Source organism: Trifolium pratense, linkage group LG4 (genome assembly GCF_020283565.1).
Source record: "Trifolium pratense cultivar HEN17-A07 linkage group LG4, ARS_RC_1.1, whole genome shotgun sequence".
NCBI classification, from domain to species: Eukaryota; Viridiplantae; Streptophyta; class Magnoliopsida; order Fabales; family Fabaceae; genus Trifolium; species Trifolium pratense.
In genome coordinates, this window is record NC_060062.1 from 39,486,210 (window position 1) to 39,506,530 (window position 20,321).

The 20,321-nt window shown below is 32.9% G+C and overlaps 3 protein-coding genes across 4 annotated transcripts; 1 reads left to right on the forward strand and 2 right to left on the reverse strand.

Moving 5' to 3' along the window:
• Positions 1 to 2,423: 2,423 nt before the first annotated feature.
• Positions 2,424 to 7,294, reverse strand: LOC123921734 (WD repeat-containing protein 26 homolog). Its single transcript, XM_045974386.1, has 5 exons — positions 7,037 to 7,294; positions 5,596 to 6,468; positions 4,296 to 4,397; positions 3,420 to 4,046; positions 2,424 to 2,784 (listed from the first exon to the last, which is right to left on the reverse strand). The coding sequence occupies exons 2-5, from the start codon at positions 6,367 to 6,369 to the stop codon at positions 2,569 to 2,571; spliced, it is 1,719 nt and encodes a 572-aa protein (XP_045830342.1). The 5' UTR covers positions 6,370 to 6,468; positions 7,037 to 7,294; the 3' UTR covers positions 2,424 to 2,568.
• Positions 7,295 to 11,437: 4,143 nt separating this feature from the next.
• LOC123924625 (oxygen-evolving enhancer protein 2, chloroplastic-like) lies at positions 11,438 to 13,836 on the reverse strand. The gene is made up of 4 exons (XM_045977571.1): positions 13,447 to 13,836; positions 12,329 to 12,561; positions 12,010 to 12,060; positions 11,438 to 11,928 (listed from the first exon to the last, which is right to left on the reverse strand). Exons 1-4 carry the CDS (start codon positions 13,694 to 13,696, stop codon positions 11,668 to 11,670), a joined length of 795 nt encoding a protein of 264 aa, XP_045833527.1. The 5' UTR covers positions 13,697 to 13,836; the 3' UTR covers positions 11,438 to 11,667.
• A 1,694-nt stretch (positions 13,837 to 15,530) lies between these two features.
• LOC123923642 (reticulon-like protein B8) lies at positions 15,531 to 19,247 on the forward strand. 2 transcript variants are annotated; one of them, XM_045976337.1, is made up of 6 exons: positions 15,531 to 15,646; positions 17,146 to 17,411; positions 17,509 to 17,689; positions 17,787 to 17,928; positions 18,286 to 18,355; positions 18,892 to 19,247. In XM_045976337.1, the coding sequence occupies exons 2-6, from the start codon at positions 17,159 to 17,161 to the stop codon at positions 19,059 to 19,061; spliced, it is 816 nt and encodes a 271-aa protein (XP_045832293.1). In that variant the 5' UTR covers positions 15,531 to 15,646; positions 17,146 to 17,158; the 3' UTR covers positions 19,062 to 19,247. The 2 variants fall into 2 exon arrangements, with proteins under 2 accessions (XP_045832293.1, XP_045832292.1); XM_045976336.1 differs by having other exon boundaries at positions 15,545 to 15,646; positions 17,154 to 17,411.
• Positions 19,248 to 20,321: the final 1,074 nt, after the last annotated feature.

Genomic DNA, 20,321 nt, shown 5'->3' on the forward strand with positions numbered 1-20,321 from the left:
AAATTGAGTTGTATGCGAAGCTTTGAAGTTGTGACTCGAAAGCAGATTTTTTGCAGAATTTTGGGGGACATACCTTCACTAAAACGGTAATTAATCTCTCTTTGTAACTCCAAATTCAGTGGGGTTTGATTATGTGGAAAGATAACTCGATTACGGTCATTTCGGTATCCTTTTGGTAAATTATTGATCAAAATTGAGTTGTGTGCGAAGCTTTAAAGTTGTTACTCGAAAGCAGAATTTTAGGGGGGGCAAAAACCAACAAATTATAAAACAGGGGGGGTAAAATTCCGCGTTTTAAAACAGGGGGGGTAAAATTCCGATTTAATCAAAACAGGGGGGGCAAAACTGCATTTAAGCCTATTTTATTCTATATATTATGAAGTATATCATGGTCTTGATGAAGTTCAGTTGGAAAACATTCATTTATATTTTAAGAGAAGGAAACTTGCCCCCGAGGAAAAGCCTGGATAAAATATCGGTACCTACTTATATATTGATTTGGATTTTGTCCCTGTAAAATAAAATCATTTATTTTCATCTCTAGGATTATCAATGGAGGCATCATCACTAATGCGACTAATTCTTTACAATCCTGAAGGTCTTCACTCTTCAATATCGAAGTGCATCCTCCAAATGCACCTTTTATCAAAGAATTCTTATGACGTCCTCACTTTTTAAAACTGGATCAAATGAAATACAGATGACACTTCCATTTATATATATATATATAATTTGATCTCATTAAATATCATACATTTGCAATTATATTTTCAAAACTATATAGTAATAATAAAAGAATTGAAAATAAAGATTTCGACTCTCCATAACAACGGACTCCTTTTCTTCATAGTCGCCGCCCCCACCTTAACCTAGTTTTTTTTCTTCTTGATCTATCAAGGAGGGGTGGTTTTAGGGTCAATTTTTGACCCAAAATCACCCCTCATAATTGTTTTTCTTTTTCTTCTTTATTTAAATAAGTGATCTTCACATTTATCAAGTTTTTCTTTTATGTTTTCTTTTTTGTGATTTCGACGTCTGAGTGCGGCGTTGTGTTGTTCGTTGTCTTGTGCGACGTTTTTGTTGTCCCGTATTGTGCGGTGTTCATTTGATTTCTATTGAAAAGATCGGTTTCAGTCAATTACAGATTCAACCAATGATTTGGGCTTCAACGCTGCAGATCCGGAGGCATGGATACTGTGAGTTTCAGTCAATTACAGATTTAACTTTATCATATTATTTGTTGTAGGAATTTTTCCGTTGTATGCTATTAACTCGGATGCTGTGAGTTTTGTTCGCAGATTCATCCTTTACGGTTTTAGCGATGTTGATTATGTGGTTGTATTTGATGTAATCTATCAATTTGAATGAATGAATATCATTTTGTTATTGTCAAAAAAAAAAGTGGGAAAAAAGAAAGAAAGATCAATGATAGCTTCATTGCTTTTTATGAAAATCACCATTGAAACTAGCTTCCTTCTCTTTGGGTTTTGTTTATTTTAAGGGGTTTTGTTTACTGTCACAAACAAAAACTGTTTATAATTCAAGATGGTTTCCTTTAAAAAAAATCAAGCTAGTTTAATTATAAAATTGAGAGAATGAAAAGCAATAATATGTTGCAAATTATTCAGCTAAGAACCCTAAAAACAAGCATTTTAAACATAGTGCCTGCAGTCACTAATATAAAAAATAAAAAAAAAATAAAAAAAACTTTTTAGATTCATCGAAAAACTTTTATAGGCCAAATACATTAGTATTCGTAAAGTGGTTTTTTTTTTTATAATATTGACCGAAGGGAGTAATAAATATTTCGGCAGTGTAACACAATTTTCGCCCCTTAGAGATGCACCAAAAATTCTGGATGCATGCTAAATAAACGGTACTGTGGTAGGACTAAGGCATGTTATAAAAATATATTGTTAGCATCATATGTACTTGTCGCTCTTCTCATTTTCATTTTTACCCTTCCGCTACTTAAGTAACGGATGTTATAAAAATGAGAAAAAAAAAAGAATCTCTAACATGAAATTTTCAAGATTTTACATGTCTGATACTTGACCGACGTTATAAAAATGAGGGGGAAAAAACCCATAACACGAACTTTTCAAGATCTTACATGTCCGCCACTTAGCGGACAAGGATTTTTCGGTAATTTTGAAGGGCACATGAGAAAATTGGTAGGATGCCAAAAGAAATTCTCATGAGCAATAGACAAAGGAATCAGGGATCACCAAGACAAAAAGAAATAGTCCACATGCATGGTAGGATCGAAAAGAGAAATTGGCAAATAAAGTAAAACTGAACAAATAAGTAGTTCCTGGCAGTAACTGCTTTTGCAAGTTCCTGGTTGAAAGGTAAGACACCAGTATATACACAATAAGTCATTGAATTAATGTCTTAGGAGTTGGTATAAGGTAACTTCTGAATGAAATGAAACAACAATTTATTATTAAATTTATGAAAAGTCACATGCATGTTTTGAAATAAATGTCTACTTTTGATGACAGTAATGGTATTTACACAATTGCAATGATAATTAAAAGATAAATCAATTGAAAATGAGTTTGTCATCTAAGTTCCTCCATTGCAGTAATGGATGCCATTGCTATGCCCATTTTGGTACTTTTTATTCAGATTATTAAGGCCCCATATCCGAATTGTTCGGTCATCACTGGCAGAGGCTAACATGTGAGGATTAGCTGGATTCCAACTCACACAATTAACAGCTCCTGAATGACCAGGCAATGCCTCTACTGGCTCGTCCGAGCTTCTGTGCCATATGTAAACCTACAAAGATGGAACATGATTGAACTCAATTTTAATAATCGTCGACATTTTCATCCAAATGAACAAAGCTTCATGACTAATAAAATTATACTAATCTAAGCTATATTTTGTCTCTACCTACATTCATATGAAATCCGCTAAACATCACACCTAGAAACAAGTAAATATGGATTTTCTTTTGCATTATAGAAAGATGGGAAACTTAAGGCCATTAAAAGAATAAAAAAGAGAACACCAACTCATTCAACTATAGAGCATAGCAGCAGATTTGTAAGTTATCAAGTTCCTAGTTTAATCCTGATACAGACTAGAATAAATATTACAGAAGCATGTAATGTAAGACCTAACTTATAAATAATTGTAGTTGAATTCGTTCTACTAATACCGTGACACGATGACATCCAATATATTAAATTATCAATCAAACCACAAAGCACCATTTCAAGGTTCTATATGACAATATTTAATGGTCCTTTGTAGCTTGCATCAAATCTCACTTAATCAAATTATCTGATTTGGAAACTATAGTATTTTGATGATATAAGACGTAAACATATAAGCACCAAAATAATTTATTTTGCAAATTATTCTTCAAAGGATTTTGTTCGTTCTCATCAATGAATAAAGATCCATACCTGTGAATCCTCACTTCCACTAGCAATGAAAGCTTGCTTAAGTCCACCAAAGCAAGATCTTATAATAAACCTAGAGCGCCTATGACCTTTGTACTTTCCAACGAGCTTAGGATCACCTTCAATATTCCATAGATGTATTTCTTGGTTCAAAAGATTAACCAACAAGAATTTGTTATCCTTTGACAAAGAAAAAGAAGTTATTGTCTGAGTTTCTTCAATAAATCTCTCATCATTTGTTTCTTTATTGAACAACAATACTGTATTGGGTTTACAAATACTTAGAATCTCTTTCCCGTCATCCGTTATATCCAAATCAGAAATCTTAAGAGATTTTTGTCCCTTCCAAGACTCTACTTCTTTCCCATCTAACTCCCACATGCAAATGCTCTTGTCACTTAAGCCAGAAAGTATATGTTTCCCACTTGGAAACCATGTACAGGAGACTAGGGCAGCACCAGCTTTTTCATAAATTTGGAGACACTTACCAGTAGAGACATCCCAACGCCTAATAGACTCCTCCACTCCACAAGTGAGGAGCTCTTCATCATTAGGACTCCATGAAACAGACGAAACGGGTTTCTGGTGACCAGATAATCTATGCTTTACAGACAGCCCATTTACGCCAACCTTTAAAAAGAAGACCCAGAGTTAAAATCCAAAACCCAATGTGGTAGGGTTAAGCCATACTACACGTGTGTGAACGCACACATGTGTGAGCAAGCAATTTTGGGCATTGATGAGAGAAGGCTGTGATTTGAAGGAAAAAAATTACAACGAGGATTTCAAATTGGAACTGAAAAACATTTTATCAGTAAACCAAAAAATAAAAGAACAGAGAAAACAAATAAAAATTCTCAGATCAAAATCAAATATTACCTCCCAGATGATTGCAGTTTGATCATTTGATGCTGAAGCTAAATATTGCCCATTGTGTGAAAATTGTACAAACCAGACTTCATCATCATGTGTTTCTAATATCTGTTACAATATTAGCAAGAAAAGGAAATAACATCAGAATATATATAGCCCTCGAGCTATATAGAGAGTAATGGCAAAGCAGTCACTGTACTAAATAGAAAAAGGGTTGTACAGAAAGACAAAATTTTGTCTCGCAAGTACAACTCATGTGGTAAAAGGCTGCAGAGACATTTCATATACTGGGACGTAGGTTCGGACCCACAATTCCACAGTTCTCAACACTTAGTGTGCGTGAGTTTCGCCACTACGTTCTTTGAAACCAAAAAAAGTACAAAATTCGATTCCTTTTCTCTATTTTCTCCTCCCTGGCTTTTGGGGTCGGATTTTCATAGAAATCAGATTAAAAATATTATAGATGGGATGAATGAGAACATACATACTCACATAAATGGGAACGAGTTTGCAACGAAAAGGCATTCTATAGAATTTCTACTTTTAAGGTTATTGGGTTCTTATTAGAGGAAACTCAACACTCTGTGGTAAGAGGTTGGGTATTGACGAGTCAATTGCAAAAAACAAATATCAAACTATGGTATTGGAAAAATGTGACCTCATTTTCACTGAAATGTTATTTCAAGAATTGAGATTTGAAAAAGCAAAATAGATGCAAAATTTTCCTCGTGAGAATGTTAACCTAATCTTTCGTGAGATACCGAGTACATGCACATCATTTCATCCAAGAGAAGATTTTATCTTGTAATATCACTACTAATTTAGTCAATTCACGTGACCAACTAGCATGTATGTCACCAAATATAGTTAATTGGTATGATCAAATCTTATTCATCATTAACATTCCTTCTATGCAAAGACAGAAACCAAAAGTATAGAAATCACCGGCTTCAACAATAATCACATCCACTTGCAAGATGCCACAATTTAGTATACACAAAATTTAGTACATCACAGTATTAACTTTGTGATGAAGAAAGAACAAATATGATAACAGTGAAGCAAAAGCATACAATGGTCTTAGCAAACAATGAACCTTTAAACAAAAAATGTAAAGGAAAAAGATAGCTAACAGAAAGAGTTCCAGTCCACAACGAGCAAACGAAAAGAGAATGTCATTACTGATTAACAAGTCAGCCAACAAGAAATATCTCAATTTCTTAAAATATATTAAGAAGAATAGAGATCAAACAAAAACGCTCACATGTAAAGCTAACAGCACCAATTAGAAATATCATTTTCTAACCTGTACTGTTCTAGAAGGTATCAGTTCTTTTCCACAATGATGATCAGAATATAATGACATCTTATCCATTGAGTTGTGAAATGGGCAAGTCTCCGTCTGCAAGATAAGGGCTTGCTCAACCAGATGTTCCAACCTCTTTTCGGGTATCATCACTGTCGGAGGAAGCAGTTTCTGCAATTCCTCCAGAAGCTTTGACCGAGACCTCACCTTTACTATATCTTGCTTAGGTGATGGAGACACTAAGCAGGAAGAAAGTTCCCGAATTCTACTACTATAACTGCAAAGTGGAGTAATCTCCTCCCTCAAGGTCATCAAAGCTTCCATAACCTTTTCCCCATGTAGAAGTTCAAAGAATTTCTGTTCCAATATCAAACATGACGCCGATCTAACAACATTTTCATCTGCCAGACCAATTTTATGCAATGTAGCTACACTCTCATCCCAATTTCCATCAAGTACTTGTTGCGTAAACAGATTCACCCCAGGTGAATGTAAAGGTATCCCGGACTCCTCTTCCAGACGCTCACCACTCTTTCTATAACCAAGCGAATACAATGCCTTTGCAATTATCCTAACAAATTCCTCTCTCTTTATAACCCCTTTAGAACCGACAACTTGTTCGTCCACTTCAGACGGTAGCGGCCGAGCCATAGAGTTACTAGAGAAACCTCCAACAGTCTCAAGCGTAGAAGATCCGTTCGACAAGGCAGCTAACCCTTTAGCGGAAACCTTCATACGTTTCAAAGCTGGTTCTTCATCGTCCACACCTCCCATGAAAAGTTCACCTCAGCCCATATATAATAATCTCAGCAATCAGAAAATCAACACAATCAAGCATATAACCAAAAAAACAACCTCAAAGCAACAAAATGCCTGCACAGAAAATAGTCAAACGAATCAAAACAACAACAGCAACAACAATAAATACATCAAAATTAACCTATGAAGCACGGACACGTCGACACCGATAATAATATGAGAAAATGACATAATTAAGTGTAATCATAAGTGTTAGTGTCGTGTCGGTGTCCAATTCCGACACGGAACACGAGGAGTGTCCGTGCTTCATAGAAATTAACCCCTCAATTAAAGCTAAAACATCGTACAAATTCCTCAAACTTAAATTGCAAACATAATAATCAAAGGTATAATGTTTCAACTAATTTAATTTCTATACAGAGATTGTGTGATGCATAACAGAAACTATATAAAATCAAAATAATCATCATCTATGCTAAACTAAAAATTTGCAAAAAAAATTAAATTTAAAAAAAAAATGCAAATTCCAATTAACAAACTAAAATTGATCAAGATGATAATAATAATAACTGAAAAACAATATGATGATGATGATGATGAATCGACATGAAAATGAACAGATCCAATAAATTGAGAATGATTATTAGAAAATAAAGTGATAAAGAAGCATCCACCGACTTACAGAAGAAGAAAGAGAGAAACGATCGGAATCGGAGTTTGAGGTGCGATCGTGAGTTCAATCAACACCGTCGATTCCTTCTTCTTCGCACCTTCGATTCTTGTTATTCAGTTACAAAAACCACAAAACGCTGAAACTGAAAATTCTCAAACCTTTCTTCTTATTAATTATTTCATTTCACCAAAATGATCGATGATATATAGATATAGATAAAATAATATATATTATTATATTATATACTTTTTTTAATAAATGAAACTTTTATCCGAATTGTTAGTAATTGTTTATTTTATTATTGGATTTCACTTTTCTTTGTTTGTTGTTTTTCTGTTTTGGCTTTGTATCTATGATTTTAACTTCTTCTTCTTCTTCACGTTTTGTGAAATGACAATTACTACCCTTGAGTTACAGTTTGTTTGTATATATACCTTCCTTGTTTCTTAAACTATTACGTCTTTGTGTTCTTACTTCTTCTTCTTCTTCTATACGAAACTTTCTTCAATTTATTATAATAATCATCATCATAATCTTCCACGTTTGAAATCTGAATAATGTTGTTCTATTTTTTCATTTTATAAGGTTTGAATAATAATGTTGTAAGTTGTTGGATGTAATTAAGTAAACTGGGTGGGTAGTTAACGTACATCTCTACGTATTGGTACGTTACACAAAATGGAATCGTGGTGGAGTCATTAACACTTGATAATAATAATAATTAACATGCAATGTCAGGCTTACTTTTTTTTATATAAAGCTATTTTTTACATTTTGTTTTATGACTTATAATTTAAAAGATCTGTTTGGTAACAGTTTTTTCACAAAGAGTTTTTAGCTTATTTTACTAACTTTTAACTTCTTTTTGAGAAGCTATTTCAAGTAGCTTCTGAGCTCATAACTTCTAGCTTTTCATTTTTTCTTCCTCTTTTACCCTTATTATTTTAACTAAAATCCATATTTACCCTTTATAATTTATTATCATTAGAATTTAAAATAAAATAAGTAAATACATGTTTTAACGTTGTTTCTTTTAAAATCACATATATATAGTATGTTTTAACGTTGCCTTATTATCTATTTTCAAATATGAAGGCTAAATCATTTTTTTTATCAATTCATAGGTACGTACCTTATTATAATTTTTTTTTTGAAATAACGTATCTTACTATAATTAACCATTATACTATATTGTGAATATATTTTGTTGTTATTTTTTATAAAGTATATCAACTGAAAGGAAAATAATTTTTTTTAAAAAAATTCAGCATATAAAAATTAGTTTAATAATAATATTTGAAAGATATATTTATTGAATTAATAAACTTAAAATATTGTCCCAAAAAAATAAAATAAAATTAAAATATTAAATTATAAGTATCTTAAATAGTATTAATTTGGTTAAAAAAATAATTGAATTAAAGATGTCTTTTTATGTCATTTTACATTTATCAGTCAGTTGAACCGCTAATTTTACCAGACACTTCAATCAGCTAGAAGCTATCAGCCAGAAGCTATCAGCTAGCTTATCAGTCATAAGCTATTTTTGCCAAACAAAGCCTTACCGGGTTGAATCAAAATATTTTTATAGTTTTTTTTCATACCTTAACATCATTTTTATGATTCTGAAAAATCATAATTTTTAATAGTTATAGTGATCTTACCTGATGATCAGAGAAGGTTGATAATCAGATAAATTGTTGTTGAATAATCCACGGAGGGGGGTTTGTACCAGAGAAGATACAAATTTAAGCTAGGTTAAGAATGAGAATCGAATATACTATATAAAGGAGGGTATTTATAGTTCCCCGGTGCTGGGCCAAAGATCCATTAATGGGCCGTGTTGAACAGTTCATTAAGAGTGACTGCCAGGATTTCTCCTTGGATGGAGGAAAAGACTGTTCGTGGTCTTTATCCTGGGCAAGTTTCAGGAGATAATATATATTGCTCTATTTTAAATGTAAGTAAAAAATAAAGTATTTGGTATAAATTTTTATATACAACAAATTTTTGTTAGGGAGTCCCGGGAAAAACAATGGGTCAATACTCCAGAACCACAAGAGAGGGAGACGCCATATCTCCACCTAAAAATTTAAGGCATTAGGTTAATAGGTCACATCTCTTATAAATCAAGAGTTGATGTGAGACTTAACCATTCACACTTGAAATCCAACATTTTTCACTCATCTTAAGATATAAAGTGTTAAAGAGTTTTTCTCTTTGCTACTTACTAACAATGAATTTATCAAAGTGTTAAAAGAGTTTTGGATAACTTAAACATAATTTCATCTCCGATTTTTTTTGTCAAATAGCTTAGTAACTAGACTTAAATTTAAATTTGGAGAAATGTGAAATCCGAGTTCGAACCTTATGAAAAATATTAGGTTAAAAATGAAGAATTCACTTTGTATACTCCACTACCTATAATACGACCTAATTTTTAATCTAAGTGGTTTTAATATTATGGATTTAGATTTAGATTACTGTACATTTGACAAGCTACACAATCTAAACGTGACATTAATTTCACACGATTTGTGTTTCAAGTAACTTTTGTATATTTTAGATCTATCTTTACTTTCTACTTAATTGCATGAATGCAGAACATTAGAATTGTGAGTGTTTGTCACACCTATTTGGCATTTATGAAAAGGGTACTAATTTTGGACCAAACAGGAAGCATGATACCTTTGTTTGTAGGGAAAAGCACTTTAATATATGTCAATACTTTTTCCAACAATGAACTTGGCTGAATCATTTACAGTACTATTTCCAATTATGAATTGCATTTGTTTCATGAACTAAGGCTTGATATCTTGCACATTAATTGTTTCATGATCAATCAACTTCATACACACACTACTTTCATTGCCATAAATTTTTTGTGAAATTTCTTTAAAGCATAGTACATTAGTACTTTATATGAACAAAGACACTAAAAGGCATACATAAAACTTTGTTGCATCATTTGTGATCTGGATTATACCTGATCGAATGACAACTGCGTCTTCTCCTGTGTTGAAAGTCAATTATATGTATGTAATTAATATTATTATTATTATTATTATTGTGTCATCAAGCTAAGTAGGAATATTCTAAATTAGGATATAACTATGTATATAGAGAAAGTTAAGGCCTAGGGAGATCACAGAATTATCTCCACTTAATTTCTGTCATGATTAGCATAATCTTTTTCCTGTTTTAGAGTCCTAGTTCAGTCTATAAATTGGTGTAATGTACAGAGAAAATAATCAAGCAAATACATTTCATTCTATTGTGTTTCTTCTTATATCCTGATTCTAGCTTGAACAACAATTCAGGACCTTGCAATTTTTGCAAAGAAAATTGCATTGCCAGAAACATTGACTGGTCAATATTTTTATTTACACTCTGTTCAAGGATAATAACTAAAGATGGTAGCCAACTCATACTTGTCAACTGTTCACAAATCAAAAGCAAGAAACTCACATCACATCTATGCGACTATGCGCAATAAGGCCTCTCTAGTTGCACTTTGTACATCACCATTTGCATTACGGCACAAAAACACAAGCTCACGAAATAAATGCTCTTGACATATAAGAAAGTAGCTCTATGCAAAGACAAAGTGTTCTTCATGCGGGTGCTTCATAGCATCAAATAAGTTGAAGTGAATAACACGCTTCCCAAACTCGATAGAAAGTGTCCCTGCATAAACATCAATTTTAGCTCTGGTGTGTTAATAAGTCATACATCAGTTGTGATATGGTATGACTAAGTGTTTATAAATTAGAGGCAATCCTCACCTTACAAGCCGGTTTTGTAAGGATGAGTTAGGCCCAATATTCATTTCTAAGATGATATCAGAGTCTATCCATGATTCGTTTGGCCACTTCGTTGGGTCGCCTGCAATCAGGTTTCTGATCGGGCCCTCCGCCTTTCATATCCGCGCCTCAAGCCCTATGCTCCTGAGACCGTTTGATCCATCTCAACGGTTCTCATCCTCCCCAAGGCCAGCTATTGTCAGTTGACATAGACAGTTATAACCATCTTCCCCTATATAAAGGCAAGTTTTTGTGCCAAGGTACACAATCCAATCACTTTCACATCACTCTCTGGATCACATATTGACTTGAGCGTTGGAGTGTTAATGTGTTTTGCAGGTACTTCCCCGCCGTGATTCACCATACGTGAACTCCATTTCCACCGTAACTGTCTCAAGCCTCGCCATCAGAATCATCTAGTTCTAATCATATCGAATCACATTCATATTCCATAAAGACATGTGTGTTCAAGTAGAAGTTTTGTCATCAATGTGAGAACATCGGTAAGATAATATGCAAGTATATATGTTGATACTCTAATTACTCTCTGAGCCTTGAGAGTTGAGAGTTTTCTAACTCTGATCTGATTAACATCTTGAGACCAAACTCATCTAAACATTTTTTTATTAACAAAAAGAAACTTGAAATTCTTAAAATAGAAAAGAAACTAGAGTTTGTTTTTACAATGCCATGCAAATTAAGTATCCTGATACCAAGTCCACTTAATGAAACTTATTAACAAAAGGGACTCTAGAAAACTCAAAACAGACATAGCACTTGAAGTTGATTTACAAATTACATATGCAGCACATATAACAGAATCCTCTCTTAAATTTCTTAAGCAACACTGAAAGAATTTGCTGTACTCTCCACAAATCTTCTTGCTCCTTTAAACCACCTCTTGTCTCCAGCTTGAGCTTTGCAAATGTATAACTTTCCATCTTTCACAGTTGCTCTAATTATTTGATGCTTGCCACCTTCATCTCCATCAGCAGTTCTTGTCAACACAGACAAAACATAGTACTTTTTCCCATCAATCTCAGGTGTTGAACTTTCCAGGATGTTTGCTGTGGCAACAGCGTTCGGATCGAAACCACCCTGAGGATTTGAAGTTCATACTCATTTAGAATTATAAGAAATGATTTTAGGTGTATTTGTGTTTAGTTGTTGGTTGCTTACCTCGGCTTGCGTTTCGCCGAAGAAGGCCTGCTTTCCTAGTAAATAATTCACCTGCAAAGTGGAAAAATCAAGTTTTGATCTTGAGTTTCAACCACCAAGTAGCAACTATTGTCATTGTCTTAAAAAATTCACATAGACATTATTCTTTATGAATGGTAGGAACTTGGTAAGTACAAATTTAAGATAAGTGTATTTTTGGTATCACGGTGGATATTTCATAATCACGGTGACCCACGTGATTCTGATACATCCACTGTGATACACCGATACCAAACATAGACTTAAAAAAAACCACTCTAGTTTCGTAGTACTAGTTTACCTGAGAAAGAAATTCCTCAGGTGAACCATAGTCAGTGATGGACTTCTTATCAGTTGGAGTCACAGTGACAACGACATTGCTAGTCGAATCGAAGTTGTCTTCATATCTAACAACTTGACCTGTGTATTCAACCTCTTTGCTAGGGTTCCACTTTGAGGGAACTGATAATTTGAATCCATCTCCATTGTATGGTAGGAAGTCTGTGTTTGTCTTTGGTTTTCCAAACACATTGGCTGCAAGCAAAACAATCCTTTTGCTTATAAGCAAAAAAGAAAGGTTATAAATGTTTGTTGGTCTAATACAAGATATAAGCAAATTCTTACTATCTTCACCCTATTTAGGCCTTGTTTGGATAAACAACTTAATTTGCATAAACAACTTAATTGTAGCTTATACATAGCCTTATTTATCATGATAAGTACTTATGTATAAGTTCTTTCAATACAAAAGATAAAATAAGTTAAATTGTTTTCGTATAATCTATAAATTGTTTTCATATACTATGTTGGAGAGCTTATGAAAATAAGTTGAAATCAACTTATGAACATAAGTTCTCCTAAATAGTCACACACGTGTTTATGCCAGTAGATAACTCAAAAAAGTCGATCCATAAAACTCTTAATGTTATCGTTCTCAATCTATCCTTCAATTTACTGATATTTAAGTCATGATCAGGGAGTATATGGTTTCCTAAAGCATTAAACTATAAGTGATCTTTCCAATATAAAAGTTATACGGTTAGAGTTGGAGTATTTTGTTTTTAAGCAAGAGTTCGGCAGGTAGGTAATACAGAGTTCGGCCGCGACTCTAACTCTTTATTAACCCTAAAGCATTAAACTAACAAAATACCCCAACTCTATAACATATATACCACTCTAACTCTTTATTAACCCTCTCAGAGGAATGTAATAAAGAGTTCGGCTACGAGGTAAGTAAAGTCTGGCCAAAAGTGATTTCCACAAGGAACTGAACTGGGATTCTCCCGAACAATTCATCCTAAAGAGAGCTCATTAACTACCTTTTTTTTTTAATCAAAGTTCATTAACTACTTAAACTCAACTTATTGGTTTACCATAAAGAATACAATTTGATTATGAGAAAGAAAGAAAGTAAAATACCAGATTGACCATAGGCTGCATGAGCAGGTGAGACCTTAGAACCAACAGCAGCAGTACCAATAAGAACAGTTAGAGCTAACCGACGAGAGACTATGCTGCTGCTGCAATGATCATCCTCTTGATCAATTGCATGCTTCTGATTCTGAGCCTTGCAAACAAGAAACTGGTTTGGCTTATGGCGTTGTGATGAGAATTTGGTATTTGTAGTAAGTGCAGGGTGAGACAAGAAACATTGAATAGAAGAAGCCATTGAATTTGTGTAGCTATAGCTTAACTATCACACTCTCTTTGTTTGTTCTGTTGATCAAAAGTTTGGTGATTAATTTAAGACAACGTTGTGAAGTTGGAATTTAGTGTAGAATGTTCGAGTATTTTCTGTACTGTTGTGTGACAATGACAATGAGATTGTGGTTGGTTGGTTTTGGATTTTGTGTTACAAGTGGATGCATGGTTGGTTGGATAAGGTAGTAATGGCTCTGATTGGTGCCATGTCATATTGTCATGCCATGCATATGTATTTCTATGTCATTTTCTTCATGTCAAAAAATAGTGCAGTCATGCACTCGTCGAGTTTTAGGTTATTCAATTTTGATCGGACAACTTATATTTTATTTCAAAATTCTATATTAAACAAAAATAAAAATTGTCATAAAATCTGAATTATTTGATTTTGATAGGAATATTATGAATTGCTGACTACATCGGTTGCTTGCAGACCCGACCGCACTTAATCCAATTTCGTTTGAAATACTTGAAGTTGAAGAGGATATTGTCATCTCCCGATTTAAACATGCATAAAGTTTAGTTTGTGTTTCTTTATATAGTGATGCTAAGGTATATATATTTAATTTGTAAAAGATAAGTACACGACACATAGAATAATACATGACAAACTTTTAAGGTTTTGAATAAATTTATATCATCTTTTACTATATTTAATGAACAAAAAATTATTTTAATATTTTAGATAATTTGTATTTGAAACAAAAAGTAGTTATATAATTTATTTATTTTTAATTGATAGACGAAATGACAAAATCATTGAAAACTCACACACAAAATTGTTATATAATTTAGTAAATGTCAATAATATCAATCTCATATATTAGAAGAAATACACTCTTATGTTAGTAGAAAATTCCCTTTCATCTCTCTAAAAAACTCTCCTATCTATTTCCAAACAAAGTTTTAGTCATCTTAAGAATTTGAAAATGGATGCATTAATCCCACCACCTACCTCTATCCATAAATGATCCTTTAATTGCTTAAAGGATAACAAGAGAGTGAGAAGAAGAAGAAGAAGAAATGACCAATTTTGGGAGAAAGAGACTCTACAATTAGATTTAAAAATTCAAAATATTCCTTATAATTTAATTTCGAGTATAAACATTTTTTTTAATTATTCAATTACTAAATAAAATGTCCCACTAGACACATACAGGGTGAGGATAATCCCACTTGATATGATTCAGGATTGATCCAAATCTTTCGTTCTTTTTTTTTATGATTGTACTATGTGAAAACAAAAAATTTTGAATGGCCAAGATTTTAATGGAGAAATATTTTACGGAAGAGAATCCCTACAGGCCTACACATACCAACACCAACTTAAAAGATAAACGCATTTAAGAATAAATATTCATTTGTAGATAGAGAGATAAAAAAAATATCTATAAGGTCTAGTTTAATCACATTATCAATATTGTTAAATTGAGTATTTTCAATTAGATTCAATTTCAAAACTTCACAATCTCGTATGTGAGTTTATGATAGTATTTGTCATTTATCATCTACAAAAGAAAAATTAATGTTATTGATAAATTATAACTTAACCGATAAAAATGACGAAATTATTAGATCGAATACTATGATCGAAGTTCGAATTTTAATTTTTCACTTTATTATGTGTTTGAGTTTTCAATAGTTTTGATTTTATTTATCTAAAAAATATGTCACATTTTAAAATTTTAAGACTAAAAGTTGAGTTCTTTTTTTTTTTGAAGCAAAAGTTGAGTTCTTTTCTATGGGCCCAAAATGGAATATTTCCAACTTTATTTAATTTAATTTCCTAAAATATATACATTATTGCCTACTCTGCCACACCACACCCATTTTCTCTTAAATTAATTATCTTTGCTTCACTGTGTTCACTTCATTCAGTTCAGTGCTCTTTAGCTTCAATTTCTCTCTGCTCATTCTGGTTTGATCCACAATCCCATTCGTTTCATCTCTTTCATTTCAATTTCTTTCACCATTTTTCATCTATTCATGCTTCTTACTTGTTTGTTCTATTGTCTCATTTACTTCATCTCTTCAATTATTTTTGTGATTTGTTGTTTTCTATACACTGTGAGTTGTTGAATTATCTCAAAAACTGTTCATTTAGGTTTTTGCATGTGTTTGTTGGAAGGAAATTGAATTTGACTTTGAATTTCATTGATCTATGCTATTATATGTCAAATGCATTTCCTTTAAGCCTCTGAATTGTAAAAGATAAGAGATAAATTGAAAAGAAAAATTTGGGGTTGCCCCTTTCGCTTTTCTGCTTTCAAAGTTTCAATTTTTTTTAAAAAAAAATGTTTTTTTTTTCTTTCTTTCTTTTTCTAGTAATTATTGATCCTGGTTTGTCAAGTTTGCTTTGAGACTAAAGATAATTTTTTTTAACAAGACATTGGACTTAAGTGGTTAATGAGTTCTCCCTAGGATGAATGGTTCGGGGTAACCCGAGTTCGATTCCTGGTGAAAACAATTTGTGGTCAGGCTTTAATTACCTCCCGGCCTACCATACAAAAAAACATTTTTTTTATTGGTGGTAGTATTTTGTTTTTAATACTTTTTTCACTTTTAGGTGTTTTGTGATGTTTTGCACAAATGAAAAGCAAATGGGAACATGGTTTAACTCACGTATGTGTCGCTGATCCTTGATATTGCAGAAAATTGGGGTCAAATATGGTTACTGCAACCTCAATGTGGTTGGAGAGATATAAAAAATTTGATATGTTGCCACTACAATTGTGGTTGCAGATCGTTTTTTAAAACCTTGAGTGGGAATACTGTCTTGAGCTTTTGGCTCGGGACAAGTTTTTGGAGTTCGATTTTCTTGTTATTGGTTGTGGTTTGTGCTTTGAAAATGGATAACACATAACATAGTAAGGTTATTATATCGATTAAGCATGTAAATTTGATCAAGTTTCTGCACAGTCTAGTCAATTGCAGGATTCATGAAGACTAGCATGTGGTGTGTGTGTGACTGTGTGTTGACTTGATCCTAATGGACTTATCTTTTCCTAAAGATCGATTGTTAATGTTTACTTTTACTATCGAGTTTTCATTTTAACTTTGAAGACTTTTTTGTGAAGCAAATTACAAAAGTCACAGGTTTTCATGTTTAAGTTTGATATCTTTTTTGTTTGAGTAAGTTTGTTTGTAACGAATGAATACCTTATAGGCTTTTGTGGAAGGGATCATTGAGAAATATACTATTATGTAATTCAAAATGTATTTGTGAATGTTGACTTTATAGTTAACTATACAATCTTCTCTAATGTCATGATTTTGGGGGAAAATGCTTGAATCCCTTACATCTCTTACATTCGCTTTATGTTTGTTGATTTCTCCATATATGGTGATTGCCGTTGCAATGGTGTTAGGCATGATAGCCATTACATACAACATTTATGACGTTCTTTTTATCGTTAGATTTTCAGGAACAATGTCTGAGAAAACTACAGCCGAAAAGCTTCTCAACACCCTCGTGGAAACACTAGAGAAGCAAAAATCTGGATCATTCTTTGAGAAGCAAAACTCTGGGTCATTCTTTGAGAAGCAAAAATCTGGGTCATTCTTTGAGAAGCAAAACTCTGGATCATTCTTTGAAGATGTGACGGCAAACTCAATGACCTCCCAGTTCAATAAATTGTTTGGACGCGAGAAACCTGTGCACCATATTTTAGGCGGTGGAAAATGTATGACAATGGCAATTCTAGTGAATTTCCTGTAAAATCTTTCATATTGGCTTCAGCTTTTAAATCTGTTTTCTTTTTTACCCTTTGAATGTTATAGCTGCTGATGTCTTGTTATGGAGGAACAAGAAGATCTCTGCTAGCGTTTTAACCGCTGCAACAGCTATTTGGGTGCTTTTTGAATGGCTTAATTATAATTTCCTATCTCTTCTATTCCTTGCCCTGGTTCTTGTCTTGTCTGTACAGTTTCTTTGGACAAATGCTTCCACCATGTTTAGCAGGTTGTCGAAGCATCCTTGAATTTCTTCCTGTGTTGCCTTATTCTTATATAATACTTTACAGATTTTATAATACTTTCTCTTTTTTCTGTGGTGACAGGAAGCCATCTAAAGCTCCTCGTTTGGTTCTCCCAGAAGATTTATTTGCAAATATCGCAACTGCGGTTGGTACTGAGGTTAACCGTGGTTTAAGGGTTCTTCAAAATGTTTCATGTGGAGGAAACTTGAAGCAATTTGTTCTTGTATGTTTGCTCTTATGTTTTCTTGCCTTTGTATTTTCATTGATAATTCATATTCATGCTTAAAAACATACTATCCTCCATCCCAATATAGGACTCTCTTGAGATTTTTCACTATCACTTTTTATAGGCCCCTTTCAAATTTTCAACTGTATTAATTATTTCTTTACCAACATTCCCCTAATTATGTTGTATCTTTTTCTGCAACTTGTAATAAATATTATCATAAAAGCATAAAGGAAAAACAATATCATGTGATTTAGTCAACGAGGTCTTATATTTAGGGATGGAGGTAGTAGTTTTTAAGTTGAAAATCAAAAACATTGATTGAATTTGTGATAATGCTTAAAACATCTGTAGGCTGTAGTAGGCTTATGGGCTGGTGCTGTGCTTGGGAGCTGGTGCAATTTCTTGACTGTCATGTATATCGGTAAGAGATCTTCCTCCTTCTCTGTCGATAGAATGTGTTGGCCATAATATTTCCAAGTTATTAAGTTAGGTCACGTTTGCAAAGCATATTTTAAATTTCAATTATCCTACAAATCTTATCGTTAAATAATTAAATAGTTGAAACTGTAAAAATAGTATTTTATATGTAAGTTATCTTGATTCCAATTGCATAATATGAAAAATTAAAGAAAAACTGAACAAAGAGAGAAGAGAGCATGGAGAATGTTTCTAAACTGTGAAATTAACAATCCAATTCACATAGTTTACTAAATTATACATGTGTTTGTGTGTGGTCATGTGGATAGTATAACATAAATAACACACACATTTTTAAGTGTTTTGTGGTAATAGATCATATGAAGAACCAAATCTTGTAATCAATACATTAGTCAATGTTGATGTATATTATACTGTGAGAATGGATGATATTAAGAAGTTCAACGGCGATGTTTTCTAGTCGATGTTATTTTGGTCATACTTGAATTTGATTGCTATAATTTTGTGTTATGTCCTAAGGTTTTGTTGCTGCACATACTCTCCCGGTTCTCTACGAAAAGTATGACGATCAGATTGATAACTTCGTGTACAAGGTAATTGATCAGATGCAAACTCAGTATAAGAAGGTGGATTCTGGTTTGCTTAGCAAAATCCCCAAGGGAAATATCAAAGAAAAGAAGGTTGAATAGGTTCATGTTTATGTAGATGGTTTGATTTTTAATATCCATTTCTCACTTGTGATGAAATTGGGACACAACTGAATTTGTTGCTTCTACTTTGACTCTAATATTTTCTATGTTGGAGTCTTCAAAATTTGTGCTATGTTCATTATTGACTCATTGGTGGAAAGTAGAAACCACAATAATTTCCTTAAACTCCATCATGTTTTTAGATTATAGTGGTTGGCATAATATTTTAAGGGTCATGTTAAACGGTGCACCCGGTGCACTTGTTAAGCATACCTAAAATAGAAATAAAACATAAAGGATAATCTCATATTTTTCTTAAAAATGTTTTTTTGACAGTTGCTTTCATATCATGTCCCACATGTTTGGGTCATCCACCATATCTTGTGGTCTGAAACAAACTATGATGCGAGGACCGCTACTTCTGCCCCCCATCCCCCACCTCTCTCACACACCCACTTCCCCTTTGAATTTTTAAAAAATACCTTGTTCGGATTCTAGAATCCAAAATTATGTTTAGATTCTAGAATCTAAAACCTATGTTCATTGAGACAATTCAATTTTCTTAGGTTGTTTACGTTGTTTTAGATATGAATGCACTTCGTGATTCTCCCGTTGATGAGAAGTTAGAAATTGTCAAATTGCACTTAAAGTTGTGGATTTTTCCCATTGGTGCGAATTCAGACATTGTAGAACTTTAGCTCTCTTTGCATGAGCGAACTGATCTACAATTTTAGATGCAATTTTTGGCTCTGCAACAACAGAAGAATCATGACGAGCATCTATATCTTGAAACAATGTAAACAACTTAATTTCGGTCTTACTTTCTTTATTTTGCTCTTTCAACATTGACAAAATATTTCTATGCGGGGCCAAATTCCTTGTCATCTCAGTAACAAACTCTTTCTCTTTCGGCTTTAAACTTCTGGCAATAATATGACATTCTAACCATTTGTCCAACTTATGATTGTGTAAGCCACACAACCGTAAGATTCCATTATTGTGATGCCAGAAAATAACCTTGAAGTCTAAATGGACATTCACATGTTCTTGTTTTGGTCTTTTCAGATTTTGGCTTCTTGTTGGTTGGTTTGTATGCGCCACCCCTCTTACAACCCAACACAAAATATTGTTTCTTCTAAACGAACCGTAGTCAGGTTTATCAATATTCGGTTTCAATTCATCGGGAGGTTTTCATTTATCAACCATAACTACAAACAAATGACAAAACATATAAACATCAACACATCACATAATGCATGT

Coding starts and splice junctions, on each gene's coding strand:
- LOC123921734 (XM_045974386.1), bottom strand. CDS start 6,369: ATGGGAGGTGTGGACGATGAAGAACCAGCTTTGAAACGTATGAAGGTT. Junction 4,047..4,295: donor AAACTGCAATCATCTGGGAG/GTAATATTTGAT, acceptor TTCTTTTTAAAG/GTTGGCGTAAATGGGCTGTC. Junction 2,785..3,419: donor GTGGAAGTGAGGATTCACAG/GTATGGATCTTT, acceptor CCATCTTTGTAG/GTTTACATATGGCACAGAAG.
- LOC123924625 (XM_045977571.1), bottom strand. CDS start 13,696: ATGGCTTCTTCTATTCAATGTTTCTTGTCTCACCCTGCACTTACTACA. Junction 12,061..12,328: donor CTGAGGAATTTCTTTCTCAG/GTAAACTAGTAC, acceptor TCCACTTTGCAG/GTGAATTATTTACTAGGAAA. Junction 11,929..12,009: donor TCGGCGAAACGCAAGCCGAG/GTAAGCAACCAA, acceptor TCAAATCCTCAG/GGTGGTTTCGATCCGAACGC.
- LOC123923642 (XM_045976337.1), top strand. CDS start 17,159: ATGTCTGAGAAAACTACAGCCGAAAAGCTTCTCAACACCCTCGTGGAA. Junction 17,929..18,285: donor ACTTGAAGCAATTTGTTCTT/GTATGTTTGCTC, acceptor AAACATCTGTAG/GCTGTAGTAGGCTTATGGGC. Junction 18,356..18,891: donor CTTGACTGTCATGTATATCG/GTAAGAGATCTT, acceptor TTATGTCCTAAG/GTTTTGTTGCTGCACATACT.